At 40.0% G+C, this 16,223-nt stretch overlaps 1 protein-coding gene and 1 pseudogene across 6 annotated transcripts in view; both read right to left on the reverse strand.

The window, feature by feature from the left end:
* The window catches only part of VEPH1 (ventricular zone expressed PH domain containing 1), a 238,717-nt gene that overhangs the window by 203,431 nt on the left and 19,063 nt on the right, over positions 1-16,223 (reverse strand). For all 6 annotated transcript variants that reach the window (XR_011074282.1, XM_068546156.1, XM_068546152.1 and 3 more), the window contains exon 3: positions 1,405-1,620. Coding sequence is in view for 5 of the 6 variants with exons in the window: in XM_068546156.1 (XP_068402257.1) it covers positions 1,405-1,620 (216 nt within the window). In the remaining variant the exon portion in view is untranslated. The remainder of the gene's footprint in view (positions 1-1,404; positions 1,621-16,223) is intronic.
* On the reverse strand, positions 5,183-6,587 carry LOC137766648 (THAP domain-containing protein 7 pseudogene; annotated as a pseudogene).

The following is a 16,223-nucleotide window of genomic DNA, read 5'->3' on the forward strand; positions in this document are numbered from 1 at the left end:
GGATGTATAAACTACTGAGTGAAAGATAGGCTCAAGGATGTATTGTACAACACAGGGAATATAGCCAATATTTTGTAGTAACTATAAATGGAGTGTAACCTTTAAAAATTGTATAAAAAATAAAATAAAATTTAAAAATTAATAAATACTCAAGATAAAAATAAAAGAATAATCAATGAAGAAAAGGTGTGTTAGGTCTTTGTTGTTATATCCAACAGCATTAATCTTCCATTAATTTCGCTGAAATACCCATTTCCTCCCCTCCCATCTCTAACTCTGGGGACAAAGGAAAAATAGTATGATAGTGTGTGTAGACTCTTTTGTTCAGTTGACCAGTCCCGGAACTGAGCAGACAAAATGCAATAAATATGCTCCAGCTAAACATAGACAACTGTGAGAAAAAACAGAAGAAAGGAGGCTAATATTAGCTGCTACACACAGTGCTAAACACTTTAACATAGCTGGAATTTCCTGACCTATGCTCAGTAGAACACTAGTTCTGAGGGATGTTCATAAACGTTGTGTTGGGGTGAGATGGGGAAGGAAGTTACATGGTCAAATCAGACTGCAAAATGCTATTCTAAACAAAGTTAACCAGCTTTCTTTATTGCAGGACTTTTCAGAGCCTTTAATGGGCTATGAAACATTGTGACAGCTCAAAAGCAAAAAACTGAATTCAGTGTTTCCCAACTTATTTGACCACAGAATTCTTTTTAAAGAAACAACTATCAACGTTATTGGTTGGTAAAATTTGTCACAGACAATGTCACTTCATCTGCATTTTATAGGGAGGAGACTGTGGCTTAGAAGTTATGTGACTTGTCCAACATTTTAATTTTACATAATTAGTTCGTGGCTGAGCCAAAATTCCAAATTCATGTTTATGCCAAAGGGAAGAACTTAAACATGGTCAGAACAGGCAAATACTATTATAATGGAAAATTCACCGTACATATAGAAATGCACTTAAAAATGACTTAGCCACTTCTCTCCACATATTCCAAGCTCACTGCCCCTCAACTCAGACTCCACCGCCTCTTTGGTCTCCTTGGATGAAAGAGGTCTCCTTTTCTGAATTTTCCAATATTCCTCATTTGGATCTGGACACACAGTGCTTTACTGTTAGCTTTTTATATGTACACGTCTTATCTCTCCAAATAGATTAGAGCTTGCTGTGGTGTTACTTTGAATTCCCCTCAGTGTGTCTTGCATACAGTAGGCGCTCAGTACAACCTTCTCGGTTTATTAATTACCAGCCTGCTCAGCTTAGCTATTGATGGTTTGTGGTGTCTTTTTACAGTATCTGAATGCTACAGAAACATTGGCTAATGGTTCAGAGACACCACGTGTTCACCTAAGCTGCCAAGCCCGTCTCAAATAGCATGATGCTGAACACTGACGTACCTGTAAAATGCAACTCATGATATCAGACGCGATTTTTGCGTGGGGAGTGTCTTCGTCTTTCCCGGACGGTCTCAGGTTGTGTTCCAGGCAGGAGTCCCAGAGCCCCACAAGGGCCTTTGCGTGCTTTTCAATCGACTCTGTTTCTCTGATGGCTGTTGTGATTCGTGTGATACAGATTTCAACCACTGCTTGGTCATTGTTATTGGTTTGGTAATCCTGTTTGAAAGAAAACCTTCATGTTAAATAATACTCTGGAAAGTTATCCTTTGAAGGACCTACAAAATATGAACTCAGTCACTTAGCAAATGGGTGTGCCACACTGCGGCTAAAGGATGAGGTTGTAAAGCCCAATGCAATACCTTCTTCTTTGGAGATGAGTACTTTGTGGACTGGGCAGATTTGCAAACGTGCTAAAATGGAGGTTTGTACTAACACAGATACACAGACAGGGAGCAGAGAGAGTCCAAAGGAGCTTAATTATTCACTTGCACGTGGGTTCAAATTTCAGGCTATTTCACTTTCTAAGTTCATTAGAGGTCAGGGTTTACTTTTTGCTCTGACATTTCAGCAACTTTTGTGAAATGTTTCAAATTACTCTCCAATTTCCCCTCAGGAGTGTTCTCTCTCTTTCTGCACATAACAGAACTTATCATTTCATCTCTTCCTTTTCAATTCAAATAACTACCAAGTCCATTGTAGCTCTCCCCAACCAGATTTCCCTCCATTCCCCTATTTTAATTCTTCCTCAAATACCTAATGATCTTTATGGAGAGGTAATATGACCCTTCAAAAAATCTAAATGTGAAAAACAGGTCCATCACTTTAACTTGGAAAATTGGCCTGTGAACTCTGCGTGGTGGATTGGCAAAACTGAACACAAAACAGAGCAGGGAAGAGCTTAGACTCTTACACCATCATGTGCCATTAGAGCCAGGAAGTGGTGGGGCTTTCCTGTCCAACTGCAAGCTCTAGCTTGATCTTTTTTCTACTCTTACAACTAACGTTGCAGTAAATATCTTATGCGTGAAGCCCTCTCCACGCTGTAGATTATGTATAGTCCAGATTCACCAGAAGTGGAAATTTCTGAGACAAAACTCAGGAACATTTTAAGGCTCATGATACATACTGCCAAACTATTTTCCAGAAAGGTCTTACTGATTTATACTCCCATCAGTTGGGTTAAAGCAAGCTCTGCCCATTGTACCTTTGCAAGAACAGAGTATTTTTAATTTTTGCTAATTTGATCGGTGAAAAACAGTATCTCATTGCTGTTTTCCTTGGAATTTCTTGATCAGAAGTAAGGTTGAATATTTTCACATGTTTATTTGTCATTTGTATTTCCTCCTTTGGGAATTGCCCACTGTATCTTATGTCTATTTTTCCTTAGATGACTTCATTTTTTTTTTTTTTTTTTTTGGTCCTTCTTTGGTGAAATAATATCTTTTTCTATTAAGAATATTATGTCAACCTTTGGCATATTGGTTGTGAATATGTCCCCATGTTTCATTATTTTTAGTTGTTTTGCTGCTCTTATTGACATGCTAAGGTTTTAGATAGCCAAATCTATCAGTCTTTGGGGACTTTATTGTTTTTCCTTTTTTTAATTGGAAATTAAAGTTGGTTAAATTAGTTAGTTTTTTGAAAAGATAATACATGGACATGGTACAAAAATACAAAAGACACAAAGAAAAGATTTACACTGAAAAGTTAAGTCTCCCTTTCACCTCAGTTCCCTTCCCTGGGGAAACCATGTTCACCAATTTCTCACGTATTTGACAGATGTACTCTATGCTCATACAAATCTCCATCTACCTGCACTCCTTCCTTCCTTCCTTCCTCCCTCTCTCCCTTCCTTCTTCCCTCCCTTCCTTTCTTTGTATCCTTTAATAGCTTTTTATTAACTTCATGTTTTCTTTATTCAAAGGTTTAATAAAAATTTACCTGGAGACTTCCCTGGTGGTCCAGTGGCCAGGACTCCACACTCCCAATGCAGGGGGCCCAGGTTTGATCGCTGGTCAGGGAACTAGATCTCACATGCCACAACTAAGAGTTCACGTCCTGTCAACTAAAAGATCCCGCACGCGGTAACGAAAATCCTGCATGCCACAACTAAGATCCGGCACAGCCAAATAAATAAATAAATATTTAAAAAAAAAATTTACCTGTATTTTTTCTACATTAAAAAAAAAACCTCAACAACATTTAATGTTTAGTATTTTAGAAATTAATCTTTTAACCATTCACTTAGCTCTTGAGTCTATCTGGCATTTATGGAAGTAAGTAAAGATGTACATTTTCTACGAATTAGCTCATCTAATTTTCCCATCATTATTTACTGAATAATTCATTTCCTAGTTATCGTTTTATGTGTATATCAGGTTCTAATTCAGGGCTACCTTTTCTTCTTACTTGTTCAATTTTGTTTGTTTTTTTTGTCCCTCATAAGTATTTATTGTCCTAGGCTTGCTCCGTTAAAGCCACAGCAGTGCTACCTACATACAAACCTTGCCACACAGTCCCCACTGGTGGGTTCCAGTCCGCGGTCTCCCGGAGCTGAGGCCTGGCCGTGCCACCAGAGGCCTCAGGATCAGCCAGTCTTGCCTGGTTCTCTGTTCATGCCAGCAGCTCCCCACCCCTACCTGGGGTGCCCCCGCCAGGTAGTTGGAGGGCCGGTGGGAGGAATGCAGGCCGACTTCTGGCCTCTCCCTGCCGGAGGGGAGCCCTGGGGGGCTGGAGCCGGCTCTCCCGGCTCCTCTGTGGCTGCCTTGCTCCTGGGCTGCACCGTAGGCTCCTGCCTGAGCCGGGAAAGCGAGGGCAGGCCACCCCACCGGGTCCTTCCCTGTCCCGGCAGAAGGTGCTGAGCGTCCAGCCCGGTGCAGAAGGCACCATTCTGCCTCCCTTCTGGGAACAAGCGCCCTTCTGCCCCCGCTGCCAGGAAGCCACTTTAGGGAAAGATGGTCTACCTTCTGGGCCTTAGAGTTCGTTTCCTGCCTCTGGTTGTGCCCCGCGTAAATGCAGCACCTGCCACTCCTCAGGCCTTGCTGAAGAGTCCCGGGTGCCGTGTGCAGGTGACCGGGTGGCCCTGAGGCGAGGGGAGTTCACCTGCAGCCACCTGCAAGCTAGCAGCCGGCGGTGCAAGACGCGCCTCAGCTGGCCTTAGAGTTCGGGCTCGGGAACCACCTGTGAACCCTGCTCTGCGTCCACCTCCTGTAATGGCCGTTCGACTCTCCCAGGCATAATGTAAATCAATGAAGTTGCACTCGGAGGGCCCCCAAAAGCAAATTTCACAACACTGTGTGGCCATTTCCAGGACTAGAAAGAATTCACCGGTGCTCTTGGGGCCGTTGTGGCCGAGGCCCAAGAGGCAGAGGTCACGTGTGCTGTACGTCACCTCACACACTTACCTGATGACCACAGGTGCGAGGAGGCCTTCCACATTCCAGTTGAACTGAAGGAAAATGAGGACACAGGTCGAGGCCAGGACGGCTGCCCACGTGCCTGTCTCTCTGCTCCCCACATGCCTCATCCCAGCCCTCCAGGGACCAGAAAGGTCATTGTAGGCCCCTCACTACTTGCCAAGCATAGCAGCCTCAGGAGGTCAGTAATCGTCATTCTTGTGTTTTTCCGATGAGACAGGCCTGGTGGTGAGTGGGGAGCTGAGCCAGAGAGCAGGGCTTCCTTCTAGAATCCCATTTATTTTGGCATCTGGCAGGTCAGGTCCCTCTCCAGGAGGATTCTGAGTTTTGCAGAGGCCGGAGCTCTGACGGCAGCCCCTCGCTCAGGCCATGCTGCGGCTCAGCTGCATGGCAAAGTCCTGCGCATGCTCCTGCGGAGTCCGGCGGGCATCCGCCTGGGCTCTCTTCTCCCGCGCCGCCCCTGCTGCGGCTTGGTCAGCCTCCGCTGCCGCCGCTCGCAGGCCTGCAGCTGGCGCTGGGCCTTGTCCAGGGCGTCAGGTGCGGCCTCAGCCCGCCGCTTCCAGAGCAGGCCGCTGCCCACCCGGTCGCTGGGCTCGTTCTGGATGGAGGCTCCGGCGGGTGGCGGGAGGCGCAGCATGCAGGCCGAGGGTGAGGCGGGCCTCGGCTCCAGAGGCGACGGCTGCCGGTTCCCGCTTGGGTGACGGCTGAGTGCTGCAGCCCGCTCCATTTGCCTGGGCACCCAGGGGCCCCAAGAGGTCTGAGAAGGCGCTGCTGAGGCCAGCCTCCAGCCTTTCAGTGGGGGAGGCGGGCAAAGCGGCGGGAGCTGAGGCCTCTTCCGCCGGAAGGCAGGTGACGTCAGGAGGTGGAGGCGGAGAAGTTGGCATTGTGGGCCCTTGGCCCTCAGAGCAGTGATTCCTGCGTCGCCGGAGCTGGCTGACTTCAGGAGGTCCAGGTGGGTAACTGTGCCCCTGGGTCCTGGTCGTTGGGCGCAACTTGGAGAAGGACTCAGATATTGTGGGAACTGCTCCCTCCTTCAGCCTGGGATACCCACTGATTCCCACCAGTTCAAAGCAGTTCTCCTCAAAGTGTTTGAAGCAGAAGTAGATGTACTCGGATGCCGGGTCCCACAGGCCCTGGCCACTGGGGTCCAGCCGCTGGCAGTTGGCCAGCCACAAGCCTCGCCTCTGGTTGTCTTTCTTGGGAAGCCTGTGGAAGGAGATGCCACGGTTGCGCGTCTCACACGTGTCCCACGTGCATCTCCCAGCACGGAGCAGTGACGGGACGTGGTCTCACCGTTGCTGCGCCGAAGTCCGGCGAGGTGTGATACCGAGCCGTTTAGCTCATCTTATTTTTTAAAAAAATTTATTTATTTTATTTACTTTATTTTTGGCTGCGTTGGGTCTTCGTTGCTGCGGGCAGACGTTCTCTGGTTGCCGCGAGCGGGGGCTACTCTTTGTTGCGGTGCGCGGGCTTCGCATTGCGGTGACTTCTCTTGTTGCGGAGTGTGGGCTCTAGGTGTGTGGGCTTCAGTAGTTGTGGCACGTGGGCTCAGTAGGTGTGGTGCACAGGCTTAGTTGTTCCCCAGCATGTGGGATCTTCCCGGACCAGGGCTCGAACCCGTGTCCCCTGCATTGGCAGGCAGATTCTTAACCACTGTGCCACCAGGGAAGCCCTCAAGTCTTCTTAATTGTAATATTTTTTCTGATCATTCTCTTGGGTTTACTAGAAAGATTTCTGTATTGTATCTGTACCTCTTATATACCTCATGGCTTATTGTGTCAGCTAGAATTTCCTAAGCTATTTCACATAAAAAGGATAAAAGAAAGAATGCGGTTTAGTTTCTGGTTTTAGTTCCTGATTTTTGATATATACAATTTTATGGCCAAAAGCAAGAAAATACTGTAAGTGTTTTAAATCATATAGATGCACCACTTTCTATTTTGAAAGTTTAAATATTTGTTTTAATTTTTTTCATGTCCTCTCAGCATCTATAGAGGTAACCAAGCATTTTTTCCGTACCTGGCTTATGGATGTGAAGTGTTAACGTTATCATATAGTATGAAATTTCCAGATATTAATCCATCACCATATTCCTAGAATGAACACCACTTGGTTTGGTGGACTGTTTATTATATTTTCTTTTACCTTTCTCCTTTGTTGGTGAGTGTATTTTTTATTTTAATGCAGCAGAATTATTACTTGTGACAGAACCTATACAGCAAATAGGTACTTATAGAGCCAAGTCATAGAGAAAAAATGGAATATTATAGGGCAAATAAGTGATGCTGACTTTTCCAAAAATCTCTGCAGCAACAGAAAAACCAAAACCATCCTTAGGGGAGAAAAATAACAGAGAACACCCTTAGGCTAAAATCACTATCTTTGGCCATAACTGTTCTTGTAAAAAGGAGTGATTTTAATGGCATCATCTTCAAATATGAAGCAGCATCATATTGGTTACTTTATATAATAAAGGGAATATACATAAAATCCGATGAAACAGAACCAATACCATAGACAGAAGGAAGCCTGTATTCCAACTGTAAATGCTAAGATGGTTCATATGATTGCTCCATAACATTTTCTCTAAGCTCTCTGGACTCCAAGAAGAGGAGGAAATTGTGTACCACAGTGCTTCCGGAACATATAATCGTACCTGGTACATAGTTGATGCTCAGTAAAGGTTCACTGGTCTTTTGTTTTTTTTTTTAATTAATTAATTTATTTATTTTTGGCTGTTTTGGGTCTTCGTTTCTGTGCGAGGGCCTTCTCTAGTTGCGGCGAGCGGGGGCCACTCTTCATCGCGGTGCGCGGGCCTCTCACTGTCGCGGCCTCTCTTGTTGCGGAGCACAGGCTCCAGACGCGCAGGCTCAGTAGTTGTGGCGCACGGGCCCAGCTGTTCCGCGGCATGTGGGATCTTCCCAGACCAGGGCTCGAACCCGTGTCCCCTGCGTTAGCAGGCAGACTCTCAACCACTGCGCCACCAGGGAAGCCCCTGGTTCATTGGTTTTATTCATTTATTTATTTATTTATTTATTTAATTTATAAAAAATTGAAGTATAGTTGATATATATATCACAATATACAATATTATGTTAGTTTAAGGTGTGTTAGTTTCAGGTGTACAGCATAGTGGTTCAGTATTTCTGCAGATTATGTTCCATTATAGGTTATTAGAAGATAATGGGTATAATGCTATATAGTAAATCCTTGTTGCTTATCTGTTTTATATATAGTGATTTATATCTGTTAATCCCATACCCCTGATTTGTCCCTCCCTTCTTCCCTCTCCCCTTTGATATCCACAAGTTTGTTTTCTATGTCTGTGAGTCTGTTTCTGTCTTGTATACATTCATTTGTATTATTTTTTTAGATTCCACATATAAGTGATATCATATAGTATTTGTATTTCTCTGACTTATTTCACTAAGCATAATATTCTCATTGGTTTTAATTGAATAGGAAAGAAGATTTTGTTGGCACTAATTTTCAAAATTTATGTGAAAAAATATATTTATGAATCTTAATTTAAAATTTACTTTAAAAAATAGGAAATAAGAAAAAAGTCTCCCTTTTCCCCTACTCATTACCCTCCCACAAAGAACCAAGTTATTACTTTCTTGTGTATCCTTCCAAAGATTTTATATACATATTCAAGCAAATGTACATATGTACGTAGAGAAATATATGATACACATACATACATACACATATATACTCCCCCACTCCTTATTTTACAAACAAATGGTAGCATAATGGACATACACATCTGCATCTTGCTTTCTCACTTCATACTGAATCTTGGAGATCTTTTCAAACTAACATATGAAGAGTTTCGCCATTCACGTTTATGGTAGGATAGTATTCCAATGTAAGGAGGTACCATAGTGTATTTAATTTTCCTCCTATTGATGAACATTTAGGCAGTTTCCAATCTTTGGAATTATGAAGAATGTTGCATTGTCTAACCTCATATGCAAGTTACTTCACACTTACAGGAGCATGCGCATAGAACAAATTCCTATAAGTGGAAGTAGATTGGTGTCTCTCCATTACTCTTCTGTTTTATATTTTTTCTTGGTTGTTATTATCACTACTGTGACTACTACTACTGCTACACAGACGAGCTATAGAATCAGCTTGTCTAGTTCAGAAAGAAAATTTCTGATGGTGTTTTTATTAAAATATTTCGATTAATTTAGGGATAACTGACATATTTCTGATACTGAGTTTCCTACAGAGCATGCCTCTCTACTTTTCAAGTCCACTTTTGTGTCCCTCAGAAAGATTTTAAAGATTTCTTAATCTAGAGAATGCACATTTATTCATGCAGATTATTTATATATCTAGATACTTTATCTTTCTGTTGACATTCTAAGTTGGTTCTTCTTGGTGACTATTTCCACTAACTGGTTATTATTATATAAAATCTACCAATTTCTGAACACTAATTTAATACCCTACCAGTTCACTGAATTCTTTTAATGTTAGAGTGTTTTCAGTTGATCCTCTTGAATTTCCAGATATGTTCTCATGTTATTTGCAAAAGATGGTAATTTTACCTCCTCCTTTTTAAACTTTTTGCTAATTTTATCTTCTTATTAATTGTTTTGGCTAGAATCTCTAGAAAAATGTAAAATAATTACATTATACTAGAAAGTCTTGTACAGTTCCTAACTTTAATGAAAATACTCATAGAATTTCTCTAGTAAGCATTATGCTGTTTTTTTATAATGTTAAGATGTATTTTATAATGTTAAGAAAGTACCAATCTATTCCTATTCTATTGAATTTATCTTTTAATCAAGAATGGATAATGAATTTCATTAAATGCCTTTTTAGAATTTATAGATATATTATTTTTGCCCTTAGATCTATTAATATGATAAATTATAGACACAAATTTCCTAATGTCAGTTATCTTTGCATTCCTGGAATATATCCCATTGCATCCTGGGAAATTAATTTTTTAATGTGCTACTGGGTTTGGTTTATTAATATTTTATTTAATAATTTTGCATCAATATTTGAGGGTTTTGTCTTTATCTTTGTCAGGTTTCATACCAACTTTGTGACAATTTCATAAAAAGATTTTGGAAGATCTTTCTTATAGCCTTACTTAAATTTTTTTTACTTTCATGTATTATGGCCCAAGAGAAGTGAATTAAAATTTCCTACAACTAATGTATCTTATCTTTTTTTCCTGATATCTCCTAAAGTTTTCATTTTATGAATATTGTTGCTATATAATTTGATGCATAGATATTCTTAATCTTTATAACTTGTGAACCAAATCCTTTGTCATAAAAATTGTCTTTCTTTGTCTCATTTAATGTTTTTGGCATACGTTTTTCCTTGTCTGATATAAAGATCATGAGTTCTTTCTTTTGGTTTGTATTTTCCTAGCATCATTTGCTTATTTTATCCTTATTTTTAACATTTCTTTTACATACTTTTACATTGATTTACATCAAATGAATGGCTGTTAATATAACTTTGTATAAAACAATTTAGTAGTCATTATTCAGTGCTTCTTAATAGCTGAAGATATGCCTAGTATATAGGTTATACAAAAATAAGAAGGTAGTACTTGATCATCATATAATTCCAAATCATTCTGTCATAAACAGCACTTTTTAAAAATTAATTTTTATTGAAGTATAGTTGATTTACAATGTTGTGTTAGTTTCTGCTGTACAGCAAAGTGAATCAGTTATACATATACATATATCCACTCTTTTTTAAACATAGTGGGGTTACATGCAGAGTTCACAGATCTTCATTTGAGAACAGAGGGCCCTGCTTTAGCAGATATGCAGACAAACTGCTTCTCAGAACTTTCAGCAAAGAGGATTAATTTTGACTCAGTGTTGACTTCTGTCTCAAAGTGTTATTTCATGTGCTTTATTTGGTAATTTAGCATGGTACAAAAAAATAATAATAAACTCATATTAGGTTTGAATATGTGGTATATGGTTTTGCTGTAAACATCAAAAGGATTTGCTTTAATTTGAATTAATTTTAATATGTACTTTAATCAAGTAAATTATTGTTTTTCATCTTTCTATTTTTACATTTTCTAAATCATTTTATTTAATATATGTCTCTTGTTTGCTAGCTTTTGCCTTGTGATCCTATCTAAAAGTCTTTTTCTTATAACAGACAAGTTTGACCATTTAGATGAAATGATGTGATAGATATATTTGATCTTAATATGTCATATTATTTTGTACTATGATTTTGTTTTTTCTTAACTTTTGGAGTTCAGTTATTTTGCTAGGAAGTGACACATCTTGGATTAGACACAAACAAAGCCAGAAGGCCCAAATAAGCTGTATGAACAGGTAACCTAGACTCCTATGTCATCTACTACTATAGAAATGACACCTCCAGGACACAGTCATATGGGAGGTTCCCTTATGATCTGCTGACAGAGTAGGAAAACATCTGAACTTGGACTACTGATGGTTAGCTCAGTATGTGGATGGAAGTCAAAATTTAACTGTTGTTACAGTGTAGACCTACTTAGAAGTAGACCTTGAATGACAACAATAAGAGAAAATTCTCCCAATGGACAGAACTTCAGGCTGTGCACTTGGTCCTTAACTTTGTATGGAAAAAGGAATGTACAGGTAAGAGCTAAGAATCATGAGTGGTGGCAGATGGCTTGGCTGAATGGCCAAGGGCCTGGAAGAAGGAAGATTGAGAGATCAGAGATAAGGAACTCTGAGTAAGAAACATGTGGTTCGATACATGGAATTTGGCACAAAGTGTAGATATCTTTTTTATCCCATTTTAATGCCCATGAGAGCATTAACCACAGAAGAGGCACTAAAAAAACAAGTGGATAGAATGGCTTAGATGACATCAGCTTTATCATAGCCACTACAGTGTGATCCAATGGGTGCATGAATGGAGTAGCATTGGGATATAAGCTAGGCATCACCCACCAGCATAAGCTCCTATTCACCAAGGTTGATCTTGTTATTATTGTCATTGCCTAAGTGTGCAGTCTGCTGGCAACAGAGGTCAATGCTGAGCCCCCAAAATGACACTGCCCCTCAAGGAAACCAATCAATCATTTGATGGCAGTTTTTTTTACTTTAGGTCTTTCCACTCTGGAAAAGACATCAATACCTATTGAAGAGATGTAATCAGAGTTTGAGTTTGCCTTGCCTGCCCCCAGGTCTTAAGCCTCAACTACTGTTTAAGGGGTCACAGAGTATGTGATCTGCTGACACAGGATCCCACAAAACATTGTATCTGACCAAAGAACCACTTTACAGCAAGGAGGTTCAGCAGTCGGCACATGATCATGGGATTCTATCACTTGTTCTTATCACATACCACCTGAAACTGCTGGACTAATAGATCAATAGAATAGGCTTTGAAGGAGCAACTCAGCCAAATACTCTATATGAATGGGCCACCATTCTCCAATAAGCAATATATATACATACATACATGCTAAAATAATGACCATTGCATGGTGTTGAATTCACTATGGGTAGAATACACGAGCCTGGGAACACAGTCACTCCAGGTTCCCGAGTCAAGAGACCAGCAGAAAACAAAAAGAGCTGCCATCCTGGCAAGGGTAATTGGCCACAGCATTAGGAGGAGGTTGGGCTGCTGTTACACAGTGGGGCATCTGTAGGCACTCCCTTGCCCAATTTTGATGTAAATGGACAATGGAGTAGTCGCAGCCTAAGAAGGTCATGGAGACCAGGGTCTCAGATCCCTCCGGAAAAAGCATCTGAGTCACCCAACTAAGAAGCAACTTAAATCAGCAGAGGTGCTAGCTGAAGGTGAGGAGAATCTAGACTAGGTGGTAGAGGAGGAAGACTGTATCAGCTTTCTTGTTGCTGCTGTAATGAATTATCACATATTTAGAGGCTCAAGAATTTGTGTTGACAAATTAATTTTCTTACAGTTCTGGAGGTAAAAAGTTGAAAATGAATCTCATTGGGCTAAAGCACGGATAGTTCATCTGGAGGCTCTGAGGGGAGAATCCAATTCATTTTCTTTTCTAGCTTCTACAAGTTATGTGCATTCCTTGACTCATGGCCTCCATGAGCCTTCATCTTCAAAGTACATCACTCCAACCTCGCTTCCATCATTCCATCTCCTTCTTCTGCCTCTGACTTTCTTGCCTGCCTACTGCAAGGATCTTTGTGATTATACCAAGCCCACCCAGATAATAGAGAACAATCTCCCCGTGTCAAGATCCTGAACTATATTACATATGAAAAATCCCTTTTGCCATGTAAGATAAAATCCATAGGTTCTGGAGTTTAAGATGTGGACACCTTTGGGGAACCATTATTCAGCCTACCACTGAGACGATGAGTACCAGTTGCAGCACTGATACCAGCTGGAGTGGTAGAGATCAATCAGCATCTCTGAGAAGCTGTTTCCGTATGGGAAGAAATTATTACATAAAGCAAATAGATTCACATGGTGCCAGGGATAGACTGTGGTGGAGGCTATGCTACACTGCCCAAATCCCCTGCCAGGAAAAAGACACTCATTTTCTCAGCTGGTTCATAGCCAAGTCTGCCTGCCAAAACTGTCCTTGGTCAAAGGAAATGGCCTCACCCAAGATTTTGTTTCTCTCTTGGAGCAGTCATTTTAAATTGGGTCCCTGGAACCCAGTTACCACAGAGCTTATATAGATGACATTGAGAAATGTAGTAAACCATGCCTAAACAATCATTTAACAACAAATAGCAAAGAGATTTTCATTTGTATGAAACAAGCCTCAGTAAAAGTTGAAGGTGCAAATCAATGAAAGCACACGGCATATATATGTGTCTTGGTTCATGAACACAAAGGTTCAATAACTTCCATGCTAAGAGAGTACTGAATTATTAGGAAATTTTGAAAAACGTGCCTTGGAATGAGGCTGGAGTGAACAGGATAGTGTCAGTGAGGTTGTTGACCCAAAGGCATATATTCGAAGATTTCTAACTAGCAAAGTTGAGCAGCTGTCTATAAGGATAAATCACTTCACACTGGTCATAAATTCAGCTGATATGTTAATATATTAGGTATAGGTGCATCAGTTAGGAACCTTCTTATTACTGTGAACCTCTTGAAGCTAATAATTTCTTATTTCATACCACTTCACTAAAAATAAAGAGATTTTTCAACTGGAAATTTTATATATTCAAATTCCTATGTATGACATGAAGAAAAATTTATTCTCTAAAAAGGAGATTTCCTCCAGTAAAGGGAAAAACCTGAATTAGTAGTTAACTGCTTCCTTCAGCAGGTATTCAAAAAGACAAAGCAAAACAAACAAACAAAAACAAAAAACAAAAAAAACCCAACCTTTTAAATTCTTTTAATGATGTAATTGAATAGTTTAAAGCTTTTTGGTGAAGAATCAGCTTTGAAGTTAGGGTTTTCCTTATTCACATTCCAGGAAACACCCTGTTCTTATGAAATATGTATGTGTTCATATGTATGTGTTTATGCTTGAGCACAACATTGGGTTAGTACCCATGCATATTAAAATGAATATCTTCCAAGGACCTGATCCATTTAATAGCAAACCCATCAAGTTGAGTTTAGAGATTCATTCTCACAGTGACCTGGTCATTGTCAGTTTTAAAGTAATTTATCCTAAAGTGGTGGGCATGTCAAAATGGAGGAGTAGGACAATGAAAGAGCCACGCATTGTGCTGCTCCAGGTCTAGTTACCAGGATGGATCACTCTCACTCAGCCATAGACACTACACCTCCACATCAACATCCATTAACCTTTCAGTCACCCTTTTCTATGCTGTAAGCAGTCTTCAAGGAATGGCCCACTGGCAAAAGGGAATGTGGAACCTCTGAAATAAAATGGTTAGTGGTGGGAAGAGTGGATTTGGCATGAAAGTAGAAGCTTGAGAGAGAAGAAGGGAGACATGGCAAAGGATGGACCATTTCTCTTCCCCTTTAGAGACAGTATAACATAGTGGTTACGAGCATGGGCTCTTGGGTCAGACTGCCCAAGCTCAAAGCTATGTTCTGGTCTTATCAGCTCCGCAATCTTGGGCAATCACTTCTCTCTCTATAACTCAGTTGCCTAATCTTTAAAATTGGAATATTATTAATATTTACCTCCTATAGTCATAGTTGTGAGGATTAAGTGAGCTAACATACAGGGAAAGGATTTACAACAGTGTGTGGCACATAGTAAGTACAGATAAAGGTTAGCTATTACTGTTTATTATTTCTCTTAAGGATACCAGAACCCTAAAAGCCAGCCTTGGGTTTATAGCTTACAGAGAATTACAGATATTGCCTTCTACGGTTACAATTTTTATACATTTATTCCACAACCACTAAATAACATACAGCACAAAAAAGACGACATAGTTACTCCTCGGTTATAGTCACATTCTACATTGGCATCCATACTGATAATCCTTTATATTTGTATCACTCTTTTCACTTTAAAAACCACACCTATATGCATACCTCATTTATTTTACCATTCCAAGAATCTCCAAAATCAGGACACTAACACTAACAACAACAACAAAACCAAAAGCTGTCCCAGAGATGATAATATCACTGGGGTTCCCAGCAGAAGCAAGTATAAAACTACTTTGAGGGATAAAACACTCAACCCTCAAGCAATTCAGTATTCACACAAGTAAAATCCTTATTTAAACACAACTAAAAATTTCATATTTATAAAACACTCAAGGAAATAAGAGACTGAGTCTCTAATAAGCAGATTAGATACTCAAAAATTTTAAGTAATAGAATTATTGATCTCAAATTATGCAATTATATGTTCAAAATGATTCAGTGTATAAAGGAAAATTATTTTTATGAACAAAGACCAAGTCACTTTAAAAAGGACCTGAAAGATGTCAAAAAGAACCGAATGAAACTTAGAATGGAAACCAAATGAAACTTGGATGGCAACCAAATTCCAACCCCCAAAGACTCAATGGATTGGAATATAGAGCTGAGGAAACGAAAAAACAAAGTATCACATAGAGATGGAAAATATAAAAGATGAAGAGACATAGAGTTACAAAACATTTTTTTCCTGCGATGAGAACCTTTAAGATCTACTCTCTCAGTAGCTTTCAAATATGCAATACAGTGTTATTAACTATCATCACAGGGGAAAAATTTGTAACTTTGATGGTGATGGATGTTAACTAGGCCTATTGTGGTGACCATTTTGCAATACATACAAATATCAAATCATTATGTTGTATACCTGAAACTAACATAATGTTATATCTCAGTTATACCACAATTAAAAAGAAAGACATGGATAAAATAGCATAGAATATAAAGGATATGAGGGCAATGCTTTTTGTCTGCTTTGTTTACCATTATATTCCCAATATCTAAAAACATTGCTGGAAGATAGTAGGTACTCAAAACATA

Source organism: Eschrichtius robustus, chromosome 6 (genome assembly GCF_028021215.1).
Source record: "Eschrichtius robustus isolate mEscRob2 chromosome 6, mEscRob2.pri, whole genome shotgun sequence".
NCBI lineage: Eukaryota > Metazoa > Chordata > Mammalia > Artiodactyla > Eschrichtiidae > Eschrichtius > Eschrichtius robustus.